At 44.3% G+C, this 23,514-nt stretch overlaps 2 protein-coding genes across 16 annotated transcripts in view; one reads left to right on the plus strand and one right to left on the minus strand.

Annotated features, from left to right (window-relative positions):
• The window catches only part of TMEM187 (transmembrane protein 187), a 14,483-nt gene extending 2,168 nt beyond the window's left edge, over positions 1-12,315 (plus strand). For 6 of the 10 annotated variants that reach the window (XM_061613937.1, XM_061613939.1, XM_061613938.1 and 3 more), the window contains exon 2: positions 8,685-12,315. In XM_061613937.1, coding sequence (XP_061469921.1) covers positions 8,734-9,579 — 846 coding nt within the window. In that variant the 5' untranslated portion in view covers positions 8,685-8,733 and the 3' untranslated portion in view covers positions 9,580-12,315. Of the gene's footprint in view, positions 1-1,875; positions 2,052-3,223; positions 6,948-8,684 lie in introns of those variants that run through there. The other 4 variants (XM_061613934.1, XM_061613931.1, XM_061613933.1 and 1 more) reach the window with 3 other exon arrangements.
• Positions 12,316-12,959: 644 nt separating this feature from the next.
• IRAK1 (interleukin 1 receptor associated kinase 1) overlaps positions 12,960-23,514 on the minus strand; it is a 37,390-nt gene continuing 26,835 nt past the window's right edge. For 5 of the 6 annotated variants that reach the window (XM_061613950.1, XM_061613946.1, XM_061613948.1 and 2 more), the window contains 6 exons: positions 23,105-23,309; positions 22,095-22,163; positions 21,730-21,945; positions 16,810-17,023; positions 15,015-15,137; positions 12,960-13,357 (listed from right to left, as the gene is read on the minus strand). In XM_061613950.1, the coding sequence (XP_061469934.1) occupies positions 13,305-13,357; positions 15,015-15,137; positions 16,810-17,023; positions 21,730-21,945; positions 22,095-22,163; positions 23,105-23,309 (880 nt within the window). In that variant the 3' untranslated portion in view covers positions 12,960-13,304. The remainder of the gene's footprint in view (positions 13,358-15,014; positions 15,138-16,809; positions 17,024-21,729; positions 21,946-22,094; positions 22,164-23,104; positions 23,310-23,514) is intronic. The other variant, XM_061613947.1, reaches the window with a different exon arrangement.

Here is a 23,514-nt window from a genome sequence, read left to right on the forward strand (position 1 = left end):
GTTTTGTTACTATATAAAACAATGTATATGGATGGTGTTACATAAATAACACTGAGTAACCTGGAAAGGGTTTTGTTTATGCTGCTAATATGCTAATTTCAGAAGTTAGGACAATTTCATACAAATAAGCAGCACTTACTTTCCCCCACATAATTGTAGAATTGGATACAACACTTGAACAGAGAAGACTTAGATGAGAATCAGCATTTTGACGATTGAAACTGTTCTAGAAACCATAAGAAGTTAGATTTGATTTATAGCACAATTTTATATGTGTCTGCTCAGAAATAGGTCCCATTGAGTACAGTCTCAGGTAACACTGAGTTACTCTCAGGTAAATGGACATAGAATTGCAGTCTAAATCTAATCACTACAAATAAGAAACCCTAGCTGTCAAAACAAATGTGATATACAACTAACAATGGGGTTTTGTGCAGAGGATAATTTCTCTGTTCTTTCAAAGGTGAGCCAAGTTTGATGGATTTCAACTCTTGTACTTCTTGTTACTAAAGAAATACAGTGCTTAGTCATATTAGATGGCTAGCAAAATGTCAGTATGAGTGGTGGGTGCGGGGATGGCAGAAGAGCTTTTTCACTGTGAAGTCATAGGGGGCAGGGAGGGATGCAGTATTGCAACTCCTGCAGGATCCCTGTAAATGAGGGCAAATCAGTTCGTGCCAGAGCTGGAGGGTAGGGTTTTTTGTCACAACAATCATATCCTTGAGTGAATTACTCTTTCCTAATAGCAGAAAATGGCAATTGTTCCCTTGTATGGGAGAAAACTAAGAGGTGCAGTTGAAAACACTGTTTGGATGAGAGATAGAATTCTTTTCCCCTGAAGCCCCTTGCTATTATCAAATGTGCTTCTGTCTGCATAACCCCATGTGAAGGTTGTTTCAAAGTCATGATGTGACAAAATGCTAGGTACTGAGTTATATAGAGAGATTAGGGAACCAGGTCAGCTTGCCCAGTGCATACTCGCATAGCATTTCTGGATCATCCTATTTCCCTCAGAGAAGGTTGCTACATTTTTACTGCACCTCTGCTATTAACAGCAGCCAAGATACATGCATCTCAGTAGGTGAAGTTTTTCTCAGTATCTCCATGCCAGAAAATGTCTATCTCTTAAATGTCAGGCTGCAGTTAAAAGTACAGGTGCAGAGCTAGAAAAAAGATTAAGTAACGTGAGCCTCAAATGGTGCCCACTCTTGACCTACCTCCAGTTTTGCTATCCCTCTCCGCAGCAGCTGCAACAGTAACGAGAGGGAGTGGTCCCTGGCTGTCTGAAGGAGGCGGCAGTAAGACCACTCCTGAAAAAACCTTCCTTGGACCCGGAAAATTTCAACAGCTACAGACCAGTAGCAAATGTTCCATTCCTGGGCAAGATCTTGGAACGAGTGGTTGCTGGCCAGCTCCAGGCGCTATTGGATGAAACTGATTATCTAGATCTGTTTCAATCGGGGTTTAGGCCCGGTTTTGGCACTGAGACAGCCTTGGTTGCCCTGTATGATGACCTATGTCGGGAGAGGGATGGAGGGAGTGTAACTCTGTTGATCCTCCTTGATCTCTCGGCGGCTTTTGATACCATCGACCATGGTATCCTTCTGGAGAGGCTTGGGGAGCTGGGAGTTGGGGGTACTGTTTGGCAGTGGTTCCGCTCTTACTTAGCGGGTCGTCTCCAGAGGGTTGTGCTTGGGGAACATTGCTCGACACCATGAGCTCTGCAATGTGGAGTCCCGCAGGGTTCGGTTCTGTCTCCCATGCTTTTCAACATCTATATGAAGCCGTTGAGTGCGGTCATCAGGAGCTATGGAGTGCATTGCCACCAGTACGCTGATGACACAGAGCTCTATTTCTCCTTTTCATCCTCTTCAGGTGAGGCTGTCAATGTGCTGAACCGTTGCCTGGCTGCAATAATGGACTGGATGAGAGCTAACAAACTGAAGCTCAATCCAGACAAGACTGAGATGCTGTTGGTGAACGGCTTCCCTGATCGGATGGTGGATATACACCCTGTCCTGGATGGGGTTACACTCCCCCTAAAGGACCGGGTTCGTAGTCTGGGAGTCTTTTTATTTATTTATTTATTTATTTTGTTGCATTTATATACCGCCCATAGCAAGTAGCTCTCAGGGCGGTAAACAGAATAGGATAAAATACATACATCATAATAATAAAATCACAAAACATATAAGACGCAATGAAAACAAAATACAATTAAACAAAATATAAGATGATAAAAGGATTAGTATTACAAGATTAAAATGATTAAAATGCCTGGGAGCATAAGAAGGTCTTTACCTGGCGCCGGAAAGATAACAATGTAGGCGCCAGGCGTACCTCTTCGGGGAGGCTATTCTACAACTCGGGGGCCACCACAGAAAAGGCCCTAGATCTAGTAACCACCCTCCGGGCTTCACGATGAGTTGGTACCCGGAGGAGGGCCTTAGATGCTGAACGAAGTGAGCGGGTAGGTTCATAGCGGGAGAGGCGTTCCACCAGGTATTGCGGTCCCACGTCATGTAAGGCTTTATAGGTCATAACCAGCACCTTGAATCTCGCCCGGAAGCAAATAGGTAGCCAGTGCAGGCGAGCCAGAACAGGAGTTATGTGCGAAGACCGACTGGTCCTCGTCAATAGTCTAGCTGCCGCATTCTGCACTAGCTGAAGCTTCCGAACTTCAAGGGCAGCCCTTTTTAGATCCTTCCCTGTCACTTGAGGCCCAAGTGGCATCGGTGGCACGGAATGCTTTCTACCAGCTTCGGCTGGTGGCCCAGCTACGTCCCTCTCTGAGCAGGGAGGACCTAACATCAGTCGTACATGCTCTGGTAACCTCGCGACTGGATTACTGCAATGCAGGTAGGGCTGCCTTTGAAAACAGTTCGGAAGCTACAGCTTGTCCAAAATGCGGCGGCCAGATTAATAATGGGGACCAGGCGGTGGGAACACATAACACCTGTTCTGGCTTGCTTGCACTGGCTGCCAATATGCTTCCGGGCTAGATTCAAAGTGTTGGTTCTAACCTATAAAGCCCTATACGGCGCGGGACCACAATACTTGTCGGAACGCCTCTCCCGATATGAACCTGCCCGTACACTATGCTCTACATCGAAGGCCCTCCTCCGACTTCCGTCTCATAGGGAGGCTCGGAGGGTGGTGACAAGATCTAGGGCCTTCTCAGTGGTGGCCCCCAAATTGTGGAACAGTCTCCCCGAAGAGGTGCGTATGGCGCCAACATTGTTGTCCTTTCGGCGCCAGGTTAAGACCTTCCTCTTTGCTATGGCGTTTTAATATGTAACTTGTTTTAGTTTTAAATTTTGTTGTAATTGTTTCTGATTTCTTGTTTTTACATATGTTTATGCTGTATTTTATTATGAGATTTTGAGATGTTTTTGTATTTTTATATTTTGTTGTACACCGCCCAGAGAGCTAATGCTAGTCGGGCGGTATAATAAATAAATAAAACTGTGGGTTTCTAGTGAATGGATGCTCAGACATATCCAACCCTGCATCTGTAGCTGTTTGCTGGGTAGCAGGTGGCATTCAAGCATGAGAAAAGATACAGGGAGAGAAAGTTGCAGATTGTCTGTTGTCCCCCATCCCAACACACTTGATACACAAAGGCAGGACAGTGTTTTATCCCTAATGCAGGAAGTGGTCATTAGGAGATTGGGGGCATGGTAACGTTAGTATGTTGATCACACCCAACTCTATTTCTTCATAACATGTGAATCGGGAGAGGTTGTGACTGTGCTGGATGAAGGTCAACAAACTGAGACTGAATACTGGTAAGAGAGAGATTCTGTGGGCGTGTGGTTACCAGATCCGGGACCTGGAAGTTTACCTGTTCTGGATGGGATTGAACTTCCTTTGAAGGAACAGGTGCATCATCTGGGGATGCTACTAGATCCATCTCTACAGGTGACCTCTGTAGCGAGGAGGGCCTATGCCTTATCGTGAACAGGGATAGCTTAGCCACTGTGATTAATGGGTTGGGTATTTCACAAATGGACTACTGTAATGCACTCTCTGTGGGTCTTTCCTTGGGATTGTCCAGAAGCTGCAGCCAAGTTAAGTGGAGCACCTGGATGTGCACATATTACACCTATGCTGAGGGAACTGGACTGGCTGCCAATCACATATTGGGCCATGCTCAAGGTTTTGTTAACATATAAAGTCCAGAACAACTCAGGACCAGGTTACCTGAAAGACCGCTTGCCTTCGTATAGACCCATAAGATCATGTAGATCATATGGGAAAATTGTACAGCCAAAACTAGCTTTTTCTCCTGTTCCCCCTGCGCTGCGGAATGATCTTCCCTCTGTCATATGTGAATTAGGAACTATCAGTTGCTTCAGATGCTTTGTAAAGGTTTATTTTTGCCCAAGACTTTCTCTGATCCATAAGGTTGGATCTTGCTTTATATGTTTAACTCCATGAATTCCTCTTTCATTTTTTACATGCTTTTGTACTGCAGTTTTACTGTTTATAGGATGTAATTTTTATTTATTTATTTATTATTTGATTTATATCCTGCCCTTCCTCCCAGCAGGAGCCCAGGGCGGCAAACAAAAGCACTAAAAACACTTTAAAACATCATAAAACCAGACTTTAAAATAAAACATCTTTAAAAACATTTTTTAAAAAGCTTTCAAGCCATCTTAAAAAAAGGTTTAAAAACATAGTAAAAAGCAATTCCAACCCAGACACAGACTGGAATAGGTCTCAACTTAAAAGGCTTGTTGAAAGAGGAAGGTCTTCAATAGGCACCGAAAAGATCGCAGAGACGGCGCCTGTCCAATATTTAAGGGGAGGGAATTCCACAGGATAGGTGCCACCACACTAAAGGTCTGTTTCCTGTGTTGTGTGGAACGGGCTTCCTGATAAGATGGTATCTGCAGGAGGCCCTCACCTGCAGAGCGCATTGATCGACTGGGTATATGAGATGGTCTTCCAAGTATCCTGGTCCAAAGCTGTATAGGGCTTTGTACAGCAAGACTAGAACCTTGAACTTTGCCCGGTAGCAAATGGGCAGCCAGTGCAATTCTTTCAGCAGCAGAGTGACATGTTGGCGATACCCTGCCCCAGTGAGCAGTCTCACCACTGCATTTTGCACCAGCTGCGACTTCCAGACCAACCTCAAGGGCAGCCCAATGTAGATCGCATTACAGTAATCGAGGCTAGAGGTTACCAGTGTGTGGACAACAGTGTTCCGGCTATCCTGGTCCAGAAGTGGCCGCAGCTGTCTTACTAGCTGAAGCTGGTAAAAGGCACTTCTAGTCACTGAGGTCACCTGGGCCTCTAGCAACAAAGATGGATCCAGGAGCACCGCTAGGCTATGGACCTACTTTTTCAGAGGGAGTACAACCCCGTCCAAAGCACACAACTGACCAATTATTTGAACTCAGGAACCACCAACCCACAGTGCCTCTGTCTTGCTAGGATTCAGAGTCAGTTTATTGGCCCTCATCCAGCCCACTACTGAATGCAGGCAGTGGTCCAGGGCTTGCACAGCCTCTCCCGATTCAGATGTTGCAGAGAAATAGAGCTGGGTATCATCAGCGTACTGCTAACATTTCACCCCAAATTGCCTGATGACCGCTCCCAAGGGATTCATATAGATGTTAAACAGCATGGGGGACAAGATGTTACCCAGCAGCACCCTACAGCACAACTGCCAGAGAGCCGAAAGACAATCACCCAATGCTATTCTCTGAAAACAACCTTGGAGATAGGATCGGAACCACTCTAAAACAATATCCATCTCACCATGTCGTCCCAGAAGGATACCATGGTCAATGGTATCAAAAGCCGCTGAGAGATCAAGTAAGAGTAACAGGGTTGTACTCCCCCTGTCCTTCTCTCAATAAAGGTCATCCGTCAAGGCGACCAAGGCCGATTCAGTCCCATAACCGGGCCTGAACCCAGACTGGAATGGGTCGAGATAATCGTCCAAGAAATGGGTCAAGATTTCGTCCAAGAGTACTTGCAATTGCTGCGCCATAACCCTCTCAATCACCTTCTTTAAGAAGGGGGTATTTGTGACCAGTCGGTAATTGTCACGGACCGATGGGTCCAGGGTGGACTTTTTCAGGAGCGGTCGGATCACCGCATCTTTCAAGGCGGCTGGAACCACACCCTCGCCGCAGTGATGCGTTGACCACACCCTGGATCCACTTGGTCAACCCCCCTCGGCAAGCTTTAATAAGCCAAGAAGGGCAAGGGTCAAGAGGACACGTTGCTGGCTGCATCATCGCAAGCACCTTGTCTACATCATCAGGCTGCATCAACTGAAACTGTTCCCAAGAAGGTGCAGCAGACGTTGCACTGGACACCTCCTTGGGGACTACAAGCTTTTAATGATATATTGTTTGTTTTTTATGTTGTACACTAAGATTCTTAAATATTAAGCAGGTTATAAATACTCTTAAGTAAATAAAAAATTTTAAGCCTAGTGTAGGTGAATTGATTGTTGTTCCTGCCTTGAGTTGCCTGTGCAATAACAGGAACCAGAGGACAAGGCTATAAGGCAAGGTGAGGCAGTGGATGCAGGGTAGCAGGATGGGAGATATACAGATCTGACCCATGGGATACAATGTGCCAGGAAATTCGCCTATCTAGGTCTCGTTGGACTAATGCTACAGAAATAATCATGCTGTGCACTGTTCTATGCAGTTCCCACTCATTTCAGTGGGGATTACACGGGATAATTTCTATGTTGATTCTTCTACTTGTTTAGGGAGGGAAAAAGTGCTAGTTGGATTTGTCACAGTCCCATACCCTTACATTATTATTTTTTTTAACCAGGGATGGGGAACCGGTAGCCCTCCCAATATTGTTGGACTTCAGTTCCCATCATCCCTGAGCACTGGCCATGCTGACTGGTACTGATGGGAGTACAATATCTGCATGGCCAGAGGTCACTCAGCCCTGTTTTAATAAAGAAGGTAACAATTTTTTTTCAACTTTGTAGAAAAAAACTTGTATTTCATTTTTAAAATAAACATTCAAGATGTTTGTATCTATATAATTAAAATTAAACAGAAAAGGATAAGTGGCTCTGTTGGTGGTAAGAGTGTACATACAGATGTAACATATTTGTATTTGACATGGCCTGAACTCACTTTTACCTTGTGCAATATAAATATACTTTACAGCACTATTGTGTCCTTTTCCATGAAGGTGTTCCCCTCCCCCCTCTGGAAGTGCATTGACAGTGGTTTTTTGGTCCATGGCTCTACTTCTGCAGCCAAGGCATGCCTTTCAAAATATATAATTCAGTAATAACGTGATTAGGTACAGTTAGCAGCAAATATCTGTCCAGCAAAAAAATAAGGAAAGGTGTGCACATTGCAATAATCAAGAACTAGTTGGAATATAGCTTTAATGAAAATAGTTGCAGGACTATTGACAAGCAAATTTTGAAGTGGCAAACACTTATTTTTGGTGATATTTTGGACATCCTCATGGGCTAAAAAATCTCATAATATATGTGGAAGGATATGTTATGATACAGTGCAACATTAATCAAGTCTACTCAAAAGTAAGTCTGGGTTCAGTGAGGTTACTTTCAGGAAACTGAGTCTAGGATTTCAGCCAGGGTGTATGATGCTTCTTGCTGCTTTTTTATTTTTTCCCTATCTTTTTTTGTTAATGTTGAATTAAAATATTAACATATTTGTTTAACAGACTTAAGAATGCACCCTCCTCTCTCAAAAAAATGCCCCCCTCCCATGCATTTGTTACCTTGAGCAAGCATAAGTTTTGGAACACACATTTCAAGGAACTTGTAGTTCTATCCTATCAGCCTAGGACTGGAAAAACCCTAGTTCAAATTCCTGCTCTCAGTCATGAAGCTCACTGGTGATTCTGGACCAGTCACCCTCTTCCTCTGCCTAACCTACATCATGGGGTTGTTGCAAGGATAAAATGTATGCTGCCTTTAGCTTCTCAGAAGAAAGGTAGGATGTAAATATAGTAAGATTCCCTCATTAATACTAACTTCAAATCCAAAGGAACTTGATAACAAGACACTTCCTGAGTGACATTTAGAAGCGCCTTCCAATATTACATTACTTGGGAGGCAGGGGGAGGCATTCTATTCCAAGGGTGCATAAAGTTTAGCATTATGTAGTTTTTGCAAAATGGACACGTGTCCTATATAGAGATTCTTCTGAAGGAGGTGGAGCAATGCCCCTGCAGTAAATATCCTGCAGTTTGTAGTCCAGGATGTCTTATAGGCATAACCCAAGGGACCATCTAGAGCCTGGTTCTTGCTATCTCCATGGTTACAAAACACAAGATCTTGGGAAGGAAACAACCTTACCCCCACTTTGCAGTGATGTCACCAACAGCCAATCCTGCCACTACAGCTGTTTCATAACCGCAGTCACTGGAAGCAGCATGACTGGAGTGGCTGCCAAGGAAACCGTGCTTGTACGTAGTTCTACACAGGCACCAAACTCTGCTCTGGGGAGAGGGGGCCATGGAAAAGGCCAATAATGCATTAAACTTTCAGAATAGGAGCACAGTTTCCCCCCCTTTGTCATGAACCCCCATTCACTCACTTTTCTTGTGCCATTAATAGCAGAAGAATCCAAAGTCCACACTGGGATAGGAGAACTCAAAACTTGGAAACCTGCTACTCCTTTCATAATCTCTTTTCTCCTTCTGTGAAATTGCAGTTGGGAGGCAAGGAATTCAAAACACCACTTCCGCACAAGCAAGCAACTCATGGAACAGCAAAACAGTTGCCGCAGGAGCAGCTCGGTCATTGTGCAAGGAAATTCATCCGAGACTTCAAAAAGGACTGTTATGAAACCAGAAGGCAGAGAGCCAGTCTGGCTTGTATCTGGAGGTCTTGTGCTGTGTGTAGCGGTTGTGGCTTCCGGAGTCTTTGATGGCGTTTGCACGGATGTTGGGTACGAGTATTATGCTGAACCAACTGTGCCAGGATTGCCTGCTGTACTGGCTATGCCTGCCAATTGTTTAATCAATTTGGCCTACATAGTTCTGGGCTGGTACTGGCTGCCTTCAGGTGACAAAAAAGGCCAGACACACTACCTTCAGGAAGTCTTTGCCCTCATGGCTCTTGTATATGGGCCTGTACAATGGGTCAGACTCTGGACACAGCATCATTGGGCAGCTGTCTTAGATCAGTGGTTGACATTGCCAATTTTTGCTTGGGGTGCCGTCTGGTGCCACTTCCTGGAGCAAGGGTGGCAACCAGGCACCTTCCTGGCCATGGAAGCAACTTCATTGGCAAGCTATGCTCTGGCATTGCTTCACCCCCAAGGTTTTGAGATGGCATTGAGTGGACATATATTCATAGTTGTTTGGAGAGTATTGAAGGTGCAGAGGCGTTTGGGTAATGCCATGTCTGCTTGGATCATGGCACTAGGAATGGTCTCTTTCCTGGGCTTTGTAAGCCTCAAGCTATGGGACCTGGAGCTGGCACAATGGGCGCCATTCCACCAGTTCACTGGCCATTTTTGGTCCAAGATCTGTGACGTGCTGCAATTCCATTGTGCCTTCCTCTTTTTTATCCGTTTGAGCAGATGCCACCTCAAGTCTCAGTGAATTACTCCACAATCTTTACATATCAAAGTTTATAACCTTATCATCAAAGGATAAATGCTTTCTGCAATGGCAGGGGGATTTAAAATAATTGAATCTGTAAGAATAAAAAGCTGCTCATAGAAACTGCTCTGGCTTTTCTCAATGTGAAAAGATAGCAGGGGTGTTGGCAAGGACCCCTTTCTACAGTGTCATCTGTTCTGTTTATTTCCTGCCCAAGTGGAAAGGTCTCAAGGCCAGTCTTGATGCTTTTAACAAAAGCACACAGAAGAAAATACCCAATTTCTCTAGACCATGGGAACATCAGGAAAGTGCTCTCAACTGCTTTGAAATGTTGTGATGAAATAGGAGAGGTGGAGGTCTCCAAGGGCTGCTAGGCACCAGAGTTTGACCTCAAGTTTCACGGTTTCAGCCTCCTCCCATGGGTCCCAGGAAAAAGATGACAAGCCTATTTCCCATAGTATCTGTCCCTTTTCTCTATTCTAAAGTTTAAACCAGGGGCAGACCACCTGCAACTGTCAGCCTAATTTCATGCAGTCCTTGCCTGCTTTCACACAGCTGAAGGAAGGAGAAGTTAAGATATTCTCTCGAGATTCTTCAGAGAAAAACAGCATGGGTGGTGGGCATTGTGTATGTGCATGGAGGTAGTTCTAGCCCTGCTGAGCATTGGCATATGTCCCTTTAGTGATTACCTCCAAGGGAACACAGCCCTCAGCAGGAAAAAAAAGTTGTCTGGCCTTGGTTTAAGCAACTCAGTTTTACAAGGATGTATTTCTTGTGAAAGGCAGACACCAATAAAGACATCATAAATATATTTTGGAAATACATAGAAAGAGGTCAATACTGCTACGCTGGAGGTCATTTAGTAAGAGGCTTAAGTTGTGGTGTGCTCTTTTGTTTTTTAGGATAACCAAGTGCTGCCAGGCTCCAGCAATCATCTTTTAGCTTCCAAACTTCACACTACCAGGTCTCCATACATAGGAGGGTCCAGGTCCTTTAAGGCCAACGCAACACTTTTGAGCTTTGGAAATAGTGGGAAGCCACTGCTATAATGGTTGTTTATTAGTTATCAACTAATCCCTTAGATTCACAACCTTGGGGTACCTCTGGAAGATCAGGTTGTAGTGGTTGCTAGTCATGCTTTTCTCCTCTTTTAAGGTTCCATTGTTCTGAGACCAAGCAATTAGCATTCACACCTCTGTAATCTTGCAACTAGATTATTGTAATATACTGTTGGAGGGCTGCACTCTACCACTTTATTTTCAATCTCTTCCAATAATCCCCAAAACGGAATTTGCCTTTTTCTTTACTGCCGCATGAAGTTTACATTTTCCATTGTATAGAGACCACCTTTTCCCTACGTTCTACAGCAACCTTTAACATTGGCCAAAAACTCCTTGCTGTCAACCCTCTTTTGTATGCCATGGTTGAACATCAAGGGCACATAGACATTTTATAGCTGTGGGACAACCAGCAAGAACTCCTGTTACAGAGATTTCTGGTTTTCGTGTCCCCTTCCTACCCTCTCCCAGCTTAAACTATAAATTACCTCAATCTTGTCTAGATTCATCCTCTAATCAGCTCACTTGTATCCAGTTCTCCACAATGTCTAAGCAGCAGATAACCAGTCAATGTAAGACCTAGGTCGGGGGTTCCCAAATTATGACCCTTGAGCTTCATTCAGATGGTCCATGGCATATCAGTGTTAACTATTCATATTTATTTAAATTGTATTTTTATTACTTCTATTTCTTATGTTGTATTTTATTGTATTGTAAATTCTACAGAATGCAAATTGTAATAAAATACAAGAAATAAAGCAAGCAATAAAAATAAAATTAACAAGCATACAGCATGCAGCACAGTGCATTGCAGTCGTTACCGCAGGCAGAAATATCATTAAACTATCCACCTCGACCGTCAGCAATTTTCAAGTGGTCTGTGGGGGGAAAAGTTTGGGAACCACTGACCTAGCTTTGATGCAGAGCGTTTAGATTAAAAACTAATCAGCAACTCACATACAATGTAGTTCACCAGTATCTGGGCCCTCCTGCCACAAACAAGACAGAACACCTCTAGAGCCATCCCATGAATTTCTACTATGGCCCACAGCCAATGCTTCATAACCAACAGCAACAAACTTGACAGAAAAATCTAATGGGGGTCAATTAAATATGATTGACTTTTGTCTAGCGAGAGAGAGTGAGAGAAAGGCATCCAGTGTGTTCTATCCCCCATACTAAGAAGAAGCTACTCTTTGGCTTTTCTGATTCAGACAGCAAAATGTTCCCGTGTGCCAGCCCCCACAAGGGCTCACACTAGTTAGGCAGTCGCTAGAGCTATAGATTACTGCTGATGTGTCAATTTTGCAAACATACAGCCCAGGGAAAGCAAAAATAACTTTTAAGTATGACACTGACCTTGCTTTGACACCCAAGATAAATACTTTTAGGACTTATCCTGTTTATCTGATTGTACTGATTGAAACATTGTATTAACTGATTTTAATATTGTATTTTTATTTTTGTAACCTGCACTGGCACCTTATGAAGGGCAGGTAAGAAATCCAATTAGTGAAATAACAATAGTACAGAGGTAACTGCTTTTTTGATGGTAGTGGTGTCATATTTAAGGTATTTTGCTACCTCTCATTGTCATTTTTACAGTTGATCAAATAACCATTCCTCAGTGGTACATACTTTGCGTGCAGAAGGTGCCAAGTTCAATTCCTGGTTTCTGCATCTAGGGCTGACAAAGACTCCTGCCCAGGTGGACTGAATCTGGTGGACCAATGGTCTGATTTAGCATAAGCTATCTTACTATGGAATTTTAGTTTTGAAGAGTTTTCCTTCTCCTGCTTCCCCACTCCAGGATAACTCTCTTCTTAGTGCTAGCCACAGTTGAGCATTAACAGTTTTATGGCTAGCACGTAACGCTAACCAGCCCCCTTCAAAACCATGCTACATAAGCCCACTTTCAAACCATGGTTTTAAGAAAAGCTGGTTTTGTTTTAATCTCCCTGAACAAAAACCAAATGGTTAATACCAAGAGTGGCAGCAGGGAACACACGAGTGTGTGTAAGATCCTGTTGGGATTTTGGCTTCCCTCTTGCCTTCTCTATGCCCATCTGGTCTTCTCAGGCTGGCAAAGTAGGGAAGAGGAAGGAAGGCAGAATTCCCAGCCTACTGGAAACCTTTTAAAAAACCATGCTTTCCTTTCTCCATTATTGCAAAATACCATCTCCTCCTATTGTGGCAAAGAGGCTGATTGTTCAGTCTGCTTTAATACTAATACTAGCTCAGTCTAGTTCTTTCTTTAAAAAAACAACCCAAATCTCTGCCTATACCTAAGTACAATCTGCAAATCAAAAGGATATAGACAGGTTACAAATATATAAAATGTTTTATTTACTGTTATCAGTTCAAGAAACAGTAGTATGTAGTGGGGTGACTTCTGTGTAGGGAGGGTCAGGGAGAAAAATACAGTCACTTCTTCCTGCTTTCCAGTTTTGGAAATGTGCTTTGATCCCCAACTAATACAGGTCTATTGGTAGCCCCCATTTGAGCCATGTTGCTAGCTTGCTGCCAGATTCTACCAGAAACACCTGTGCACCATGGGATGGGCCATACCAACAGACACACCCCATCCAAGGGAGGGTGGAACCTTATAACATGCAAAGTGCCATCAGCGCTGTGAGAACTTTAATCCTTCCACGTCACTCAAGTTTGTTACTCGAATTCATCACTCTCTTCGGGCTCCCGAGGGGGTTCCGCAATGTGCTCTGGAGAGTAGAAAAGACAGAAAACCTTATACAGCTAATGTTTTACCCTGTCATGGAGTAACACCTCCACAGTTCCTTTTTAATGTACACCCTCCCTCAAATCACTGGTAGCACAGTACCTTTTGTGTCCTTCCTCTCAAGTTAGAATACAAAAACCATAATGATGGGGGGCGGGCGGAGAAGAGACCTCCATGGTCTTGGCCATGCTCCATGGAATTGTGTACATGTATGATTGTTGCTTTGGGTGCCAAGAGGTCCTGTGTTGATTGTCTCTCACGCCATGGTAGGAAAAACGACCCTTAGGAAAAAACCTGGAGCCCACAACTTGGTGGTAAAGCATGTGCTTTGCATGCGTGAAGTCTCATGTTCAATTCCCAGAATGTCCAGTTAAAGCAGGGGTGGAGAACCTGTGACCCTCTGTATGTTGTTGGACACCAACTCCCATCAGCACCAGCCAGCAATGCCATAGTCAGGGGTGATGGGAGCTGTAGTCCAGCAACATTTAAAGGGCCACAGGATCTCCATCCTCATGTTAAAGGATATGAAGGAAAAGGGTCAGAAGACCACCTCCTTAGTGAGACTTTTGTAGAGGTACTGCCAATCATAGTAGATAATACTAGGTTAGATAGACCAATGATCTCAAATAATGTACTTTTTCCACGTAATACATATTGTATGGAAATCACTGCCTTAAGATGATAGCTGCTAATTCAGATGGCTTTAAACGGGGATTAGACAAATTTATGGAAGCATTTTAGTAGCCATTAATCACAATGACTAAACAGATGCAGAATCTCCATGTTCAGAGGCAGTATGCAGTTAGTGGAAGGGAATGGATAAGAGGAACCTTTGGTGTAATTCAGCAGAACTCTTTCAAATCTTTTTATGAAATGCAAGCCTAAATGCCAACTCTAACCCTTTTTGGCCCTCCCCATTTTCTAGTAGTATTGGTTACGGGGGGGGGAGGGGGAGGGAGGACCCTTCAGTCTCTGCTCCTACTGCCAGTGCCAGCAGACCAGTATTTTTGTATACGTTTTCCTGTTCTTGCTCACTTCTTGGAAAGACCACAGAGGAAGGGACAGGCACTGATAACAAGGGAGGAATGTGAGCCAATACATGGGGGATGCTTTGTCTTTGTCTCTGTTGGAAATGAGGATAAGATTAAAGGCTGTTAAAAGAAGACTGAGAGAGTATGGAGGAACCACATAAGCATTCTGAAAAAGGGAGAGTTCCAGGAATGTGGGACAGCAAAGTATAATGGGTGGAGCTATTTTCTCCCCACTCCAGATCTTCTGCAGCTTGGCTTATACACTGGGTTATTATTTATTTGAGGGTGACTTGAAGTGTTCTTCCACCTAGTTTACATAAAGCCCCCTGACCAGTTTTATTGACAATTGCATCCAGGGCTGCAAGAAAGCAGGACTGTACATTCAGTCATAAAACAAATGATTTCCACATAGTTCCTTGAGCTACGCTACAACGTCCAACCCTCTTTGGTGTCAACAAATAGATGAACACACTGATTGCTGAGAAAAGATGGAAGGGTGATGGCGAACTGATCTGCTCTTCTTGAACTTGCCACTCTCTAATTCAGTGGTCATTTTGAAGACTGACTAGTGCGACCCTCCGTCTGCAAGAGAAGAAGTGGGAAGGTTACCTTCCCCCGAAGGTGTAGAAGCAAGCACAGCCAGGCTGTCAAGCTCTCCATCTCGGTAGAGTGCCAGCCGTTCCATCATACGCCTTCGTGCTGGGTTGATGACGATCTGAGGGGCAGAGTAGCCTGCAGGGAGAAAGTAGCCAAGCACTGAGTGACAACCGAGGCCCAACTCTGGGTGCCCCCCACCGAAGGGAGGCGGTTTCTACAAAGGACATGACCTTCTTGGCAGTTGCACCTCACAGAACTCCTTCCCTTCTCTTTTTGCCTGGTGCTGACCAATGTCTTTTCACTGCTAGGTTCTTTCCCCAGGATTTTAAAGATGTTTGTGGTTTTACTTTTAAATTGTTGTTAGTGGTGGTGCTGTTATTTTATTGTTGTTCTGTTAGCTATATTTTAGTGCTTTTAACTTGATGTTGTAAGCTGCCATTGAAAGACGAAGATAACATTTTTTTTAAAAAAAATGCACAGAAAAAAATAGGGTACAATCAAGAATTAGGCCAGAATTGTCAGACACTGGTTGGTGATGGTAGGGCGATGTCACAGAATAAGCTAGCAAGGACTTGGAGGGAAGGGGAAGAGAAATGTCAAAAAAGAAACATGCTGGCAGAGGTCAAAAAAGGTAGCAAGATAAGCCATACTTCTTCAGATGCCACTAAGAGGAACATGCAGCAAGTTGAGAAAATGGTCAAGTGGCTACATAGGAATGTATCTTATATCAAGTGAGACCACTGGACCATCTAGCCCGGTATTGTCTTCGCTGACCAGCAGCAGCTCTCCAGGGTGTCAGACAGGGTTCTTTCTCAACCCTACCTGGAGAGGTCAGGGATTGAGCCTGGGACTTCCTGCATGCATGATAGCTTCCCTCAAACATTCTATCAAGCTAAGAATGGGCCTATGCAGGTTGTGGCCCATCTGTTTAATTGCATAAACACTTCCTCGGACGGCAAAAACAGGAGGAAGAGTATTACACTTATATGCACTGGGTCTATTACACTTACATGATACTCTTTAGAAGCGGGTGCCACATATGCTGTGCTATGGTAACAACCCCATTTAAGAAACAATTTTTGTATTATCTTTTAGAATTGTTCCGAGTATTTTGTGTTCCGTTTGCCTTTTAGACAAATTAACTGTTGGAACAACCACTAGGGCAGAAGTTCCCAAAACTGGTCTGCAGACCACCAGTGGTCCACGAGCTTCATTCAGGTGGTCTGTGGAATGTGTGGATTCATGGCTGAAGACAGGAGTCCATCGCATTAAATATATTAATTTTAATTGTATTTTTATTGCTTCTTTTATTTCTTATCTTTTATTATCTTACAACTTGATTTCTATGGAAAATTTGAATGAAATATTATAATAAAAGCAGCCATACAAATACAATTAAAAATCACACAGCATCCTGCATAGTGCACTGCAGTTGCCGCAACAGGCAGAAAAATCATGACATGGTCTGCCAAGACCATCACCCACTTTCATGGGGTCCATGAGGAACACAATGTTTGGAAACCGCTGCCCTGGGGCTCCAAATAAGCACAGCTCCGTTTCTTGGACATGATGACATTTGCGTAAGAGAGTTAGCCGATATCATTTAGAATTGTCATTTCATTGCTCTATAAGAGTTAACCAATATTTTGTTTAATTAAGTTCAAGGAAACTTTTGCTAATTGTTTGAAATGTTTGTCATTTACCAGTATACGTCTGGTCAATTGGCCAAACATACCTGAAGAGGCAGGAGCAGGGCGGGGGGGGGGGGGTCAGGGGGAGGGATGAAAGTGGTCGCAGTGTATTTTACCTAGTTGGCCTACAGACACATTCCCTCTGGGCATACGTCTATAGCTTAAAAGGCTCAAGCTACCCTCCAGCCTTTCATCGCTCTCCTCAGGCTGGTTGAGAGGCTTGGAGGTGTATGAATCCTCCTGCGGAGTGTGCAGCTGTCTTGGGGGTTGCAAAGAGGCTGATGACTCACTGCAAAGCAATAACTGCAGCCTCTCCAGCTCTTGGTATACCTAAAAGACAGGAACCGCAGAAAGTACTGACTCTTCTTGCAAGGGGGCTCAGATTATTTAATTACATTAGATTTCTTACCTGTCTTTGACCATGAGGTCCCGGGAAGGGTTACGACAATAAAATATACAGTTATAAAAGAAATAAAAGTCACAACCATAAAACAATAAAAGTGTGAAAACAATTAAAAACAGTTGCATATACAACTCAATTAAAATAATTGTGTTTTAATCCAATATAGCCATTCACAATACAAACTTTTAAAAACAATTCCACAAATAAAATAGTTCCAATATAGATAAAAACTGGGATAAAGATCTACACTTAAAAGGCTTGTTAAAAGTCTTCAGTAGGCACTGAAAAGACAACAGACCGCACCACTTTATATAAAGGGAGGGAATTCCACAGGGTAGGTGCCACTACACTAAAGGCCCAATTCCTATATTGTGCAGAACAGACCTCCTAGGTATATCGGGGTGAGACAATCTTTTAGGTATCCTAGTCTCAAGCTGTAGAGAGCTTTGTGCCAGTACCTTAAACTTAGTTTGGTAGCTAATTGGAAGCCAATGCAATTCTTCCATCAGCGGTATAGGAAGGATGGCAATAGTCTGCCCCAGCATATAGTCAAGCCACCACATTTTGTACTAGCTGCAGCTTCCAGGCCAGCCTCAACCCACCCTTTCCTTGTGATTAAAATGTATTTTAATTCTTGTTAATATTGTATTTTTGATTTTCTAACCTTGGTGAAAGGCAGGCAATAAATATTATTAATCATCATCATAATCAGTAATCAAATAAAAGGGCACAACTATTGCCCAGGAAGCCTAGCAAGGGCCACTGTGGCTAAAGAGTCAACCTCCTTCCAGACAAGAAGTCTTCTTGGGTCTATTATGTCCACCCCATGGTTGGCTTTACCAGTAAATTGATACAAGGCACTGTTAGCAGCTGAAGGTCAGACAGTATAGTGCAGCCTTCACCAGCCTAGTACCCTCTAGATGTTGTTGGACTTCAACTCCCATCAGCCCCAGCCAGCATGGCCAATGATCAGGGATTTTGGGAATTCGAGTCTAACAACATCTGGAGGGCATCAAGCTGGAAAACCTGGTATAGTGAATGTTCTGACTTGAACTTTTTTCCTTCCAGTCTTTAAGCTTGTCTTTTTAAACAACAGCCACCACCAGGTGTGTTTTGGAGGGGGGATGCGTTGGGACTTTCTCCCGTTACTTTTTCTGCAGCCGGCTCCCTGCTGGCCCCCTCCAATCCGCCACCCACTCACACACGCACCAGGGCGAAGGAGGAGGCAGGAGGGGAGGGGGTCCCCAGCCAAACCATACAGCAGGGCTTGCATGCAAAAGCTTCTCCGAGCAGGCAGAGGAAGAGCTCCACCGCGGGACAAGAGGCAGGCTGCCAGCAGAAGCCAGTGAAAAATCTGCTTAATTCCAGTTTGTGTGGGGGTCAGAATTAGGCAGATATTTGCCCACCCCAGTCTACAGCCTGTCTCTTGCCCCGCAGTGTGGCTATTCCTCCTCCCTGCGCTAAGAACTCCTGGGGAGGATACTGTTGAGGCTTCTGCTGTATGGAGGTGCCGGGGGTGTGTGTGTTGCTGCCTCCTCCGCCTCCATGGTAGCGGGGTGGTGGCGGCAGATCTGTAGCAGCGTAGTGTAAGTGTGTGTGTGTGTATATATGAGGAAAGTGGCATGAAGGGACTCTGCACTTGAGAGAAGTTTACACGGGAGAACAGTGGTGAGGATGACGGTGGGCAAGAGAAGGAGTTTACACAGGGGGAGGATGGAAGGCAATTGTGACCCCAGGAATGACTATTTTGACTTCAAATCACCCAGCCTAGGAAGAAATTGGATGTTGTACTTGCTTCTTGGGTTTTTTACCCCCTCCCAGAGGTGATGAATCAGTTCAGGTTTCAGAAAAGGAAGAGGGGCACATTAGTTGGAAAGCATTCGAAAGGGATTAAGAATTATGCCCTCTCTCTCTTAAAAAAAGAGGCTTTAGAAGTTTGTGAGATCTTCCCGCCTTTCCCCCCTCCGATTCATTCCCCCCCCCATGCATCTGAAAGTATTCCTGACACAAAGCATTATAATTTGCAAACGCAGAAGGAAAATGGGTGCTTCTTGCCTCTGTTTGTTATATGAGTAACAGAATGTTCAAAGCAATGTCTTCCCTTCTTTGTCAAACTCTGCCCGGACAAAATTATGTTATTTATTTATTACATTTATATAGCCGAAGCTCTCTGGGCGGTTTACAGCAATTAAAAACATTAAAAACAAATATACAAATTTTAAAACACAAAAACAATTCTCTCTCTCATTAACAAATTTAGGCTGCAATCCAATATACATTTACCCAATGTAATTGAACCCAATGGAGCTTACTTCTGAGTAGACATGTACTGGATTGCAACCTTAATCTGCTCCCTGTGGGGAATGGATGCTGCTGCTGTGGGAGGAGCAAGGGAGGAAGCAATTTTCTCAGCTAGCAAGGCAGCAATACCAACATGTTAAAGCTAACTTGGTTTACTTGAGAGTAATCTTCACTGATCATAGTGGGGCTTGCTTATGAGTAAACAAGCAAATCATTCGGTTGCATGACACTAAGCCAGATTTATCTTGATAACATAGGTTGTTAATTTATTTCTTTGGCTGGATTGTATGACAAGATTAGAGATAAGAAGAATGATAGAGAATGATAGCTATATAATTCATGTGAGTTAAGGTCATTTTGTTATCCTAGGTACATGCCCTTCGGGTGGAGAAAGCATGGGAGGATCTTTCAACAAATGCACTTCTAAAACCACAGTATACTTTTTAAAGAATTCCTTGGTGAATATAGGCTTTGAATGGGAAGGGCCGCAGCGCAGTGGCAGAGCAACTGCTTCCCATGCAGAAGATCCCGGGTTGAATTCCTGGCGTCTTCAGATAGGGCTGGAAGAGACTCTTGCCTGAAACCCTGGATCACTGCTGCCAATCAGTGCAGACAATACTGAGCAAGATGGACTCAGTATAAGGCAGGTTCCGATCTTCCTATCTATCTTCCTAGACTTGCCTAACTTATTTCTTTCTTTGATATACTGAGAAAGAGTTGTCTCCAAAAAAACAAAAAATAAAAGTTACCTATAGCAGTCTCATCTGACAAAAGCAGGCAAGCCCATGAAGTCTGTGACCAAAAGAGCCTATGAGCCATGCAGGGCGGTTTGCCAGAGACTTGACAAAACTCCTATTTGCTGTCTATATGAAATTACAGAAATGCAGGTTGTAAAGTACTTGCAGGCCACAGTACTTGGCTGGTGAGTGTTGTTTCGGGGGGGGGGAAGAGATTATTATCTTGTGGAAGGCCTATGGGTAATTTTGGGACTAAGGGAGTGTGCAAGGGGGTTGCTTAATCTATGTGTGCTGGTGAATCAAGTGGGAATCCATGAGGACTGAGATGAGGAGAGGGTGAAGCTTCCATACAACATCATGGTTTTTTTTTCTTTATTGCTGGAGTTTTCCAAGTCAGTTATGCAGACCCCAATAGTGTCAGTGGTATAACCTTAGAAGGGGTGGCAGTGGGAGGCATGACATGACTCACAAAGGGACCCTGCACTTCTCAATTGGCCACTACACTACCGGGCACCATATATATAGGGGTGCAACAGTTGGCCTATAGTCAGCAGAAACCGTGGTACCAATGCAACAGTTGTGGGTATAAGAGAGACTCAAAATAAATCTGGCAGCAGATGGAGAAAGGGTACGACATACTTATTTCCTGCTCCAAGACCACTGGCTGTCACCATTACAGTGGGTGTGTCCATATACCAGTCGGGACTTATGGGAAGAGGGACTGATGGGCCCAGATTTTGATTTTTGAGAGCCCAAGGGGTGGGATTCTATCATTGTGAGCCATCAAACAATACGTTCAACTGCTGTACCCAAATGGCTTTGATAAAATGGTATTCACTATCAACAATGTCAGCTTTCATTACAGCAAACAGAAGATATTGTTATATATTGTTATCAACCTATCTGTAATTTCAAAGCCAGCTTTGGATATCAATCTTTTATTTAGGGCATTTATTGTGGTCCAAAGAGGCAGATGAAGTATCACATAAAAAACTTGCAGAAACACAGTACTTTTATACATTGAAGGGAAAAAGAGTAACTGGAGGGTGTATTCTTTGAAGCGTCTATAGCTCCTGAGTGTAAGAGCTCTGGCTTCAGTCATTTGACTTGAGCCCTCCCTGACCACCGGCTCAGCTGTCATGGAATGTTTACAAACTGCTAAGAAGGTTTAGAAACTGAGTGCATACAAGGTCTAGGGACAGATAGGATTATGTGATTTTGGTGGGAAGAGAATTAGAAGAAAAGGAAGTAGTGGACCAACATTTTATGTTAGTGCTGGTCAACTGTGTATGTATTTATACATAAGCAAACACTACACAGTCAGAATAGCAAATGGTATGTGAGAGTAGAGTGAATAGGTGTACCTGAACGAGAAATGCTCAGAAGTTATTTCAAAACACTCTCTCTCTCTCTCTCTCTCTCTCTCTCTCTCTCTCTCTCAGATTTACACTGGTGTCCCACTTGCTTTTCCCATTTCACAGATGGGAAACTAAAGTCCAAAGCAGTAATTTGCCTAAGCCAAACCCAACAATTAGTTTCTGGAGTTCTCAGGGAAAGGGCCTGAATAATCCAGATCCCACCTTCACACTACTTACTTCAGCCATTGAAGGGCGGTGCTTGGCTCGCTGGTGGAGGCACCGGCAAACCAATCTGCCTATTGTTGTGCCCAGTTGCACTGGACAGGGCCCGGCCTGTGGGTCTGCGTGCTTCTCGTATAGGTGAGTGCCAAGCTGAGCTGCTGGGGTTAGGCTGGAAGTAGCTGTGGCAGATGACAGCTGAGTGTCCTGCTCCTCCTCGCTCAGCAGATCCTTCTGAAGGCAGAGAGGTGGGTAATCCGTCAGAAAAAGAGTAGGTGGGAAAGCTGGCAGGGATGGAGCTGCGTCAGTGTGGACTGTTTGTCAGCAAGAAAACAAACTGCACACTAAAAACTAGCAGGGGGGGACACAGGAGAGCTTCTCACCAAATACTTGCTGTGTCCCCGTGAATCCACCTCCATAGGTCGTCTTCCTGTCAAGATCTCCAGTAGTACCTGGGGTACAAAAGGGCAGCATTCAAAATCAGCTGAAGTGTAGAGGGAGGGAGGGGAGTCTAGGATTCATGTCCTTGTTACATGGCCAGGTCATCCTGGGGTAACATCCCTTGGGCTCACTTCCAAATGTCCGATTTGTGTATTAAATCGGCAGCCAGCAGCTAGTGTTTAGCTTAGGCTGAAGGGCCAGCAGCATCAGTTCTGCCCACCCATTTGACTCCCATACAAGCCAGACAGTCCATTCCCCCATCCTCCCCAGAATTACAAGCAGGCAACCAAGGCACTAGCAGGGTTCTCCCCTTACGCACCTTAGTGTCTCACTTCCGTTTGCCTTGCCTCACCCACAGGACAGCCAAAGTGCATAGGGGGAGAAGTCTTCCCTGAAGGCTCTGCGCTCCTGCTGGGGAGGAGGGTGTTAAAGAGCACCAAGCAGCCAAGGGGCAACACAAAGGAGGACACATTTGGGAGAAGAGGCTGCCCTGGAGGCACCTCTGCCAGACCAGATTTTCAGCCTCTGAACAAACTAGAAAGAGGGGGAAAAGGGCATAACTCTGACACACCCTATTATGGTTAGCACATGAAAGTGTTGCCTTGAGAGAACAACCTTTTCAAAGTGTCTGAATCTTGACCCAGCACTGAATTCTCATGACAGCTTTCTGAACGAAGCGTATTCTCTCCCCAATCCAATAGAGAGAATTCCCCTAACTCATATTCTCCCTGGGACAACCTTCCTCCAGTGCAGGGAGGTCCTGAGAAGGGTGCTTCAGAGACAAAGAAGCTGCAGACCTTTGAGATTCATCGATTTATACATGAAAAGTGGCATGTCAGCTTTGAAAATAAATAAAAATAAAGAATCTCAGTTTGGAAGTTGGCAGAAAGGAAAGCATCCTGACTTCATGACCGGATCTTCGCTATGCCCCTCCCCTCCCCACATTACTCACCACACCAAAGCTGAAAACATCAATAGCAGTAGAGAGCGTTCCAGTCCGGACGTACTCAGGGGGTAGGTAGGCCAGCGTGCCCCGCACAGTCTGTGTTCGGCCCAAAGAGCTGCTCAATCCTCCCTGTTTTGGCCGGCGGCTGAAGCGTGCCAACCCGAAATCAGCCAGCCGGGGGGTGAGTGCCGCATCCAACAGGATGTTAGAGCTGCAAAGTGGCAGGAAGGAAGACAGACAGACAAGGTTTACATTCAGTCACTTTACACAGCCTCTCACATTCCCATCTCTAAAATGAGCCTCAACGAGACCTCCTTTGTGGGGCAAATTGTATTCTGAATCATCTGTATTCTTTATCTTGCTACTGTGAATTTTGTTATCCACATTCTGGGGCCAGAAACGCTGAATTCCACCTG

The sequence above is a fragment of the Rhineura floridana genome, chromosome 3 (genome assembly GCF_030035675.1).
Source record: "Rhineura floridana isolate rRhiFlo1 chromosome 3, rRhiFlo1.hap2, whole genome shotgun sequence".
Taxonomy (NCBI): domain Eukaryota; kingdom Metazoa; phylum Chordata; class Lepidosauria; order Squamata; family Rhineuridae; genus Rhineura; species Rhineura floridana.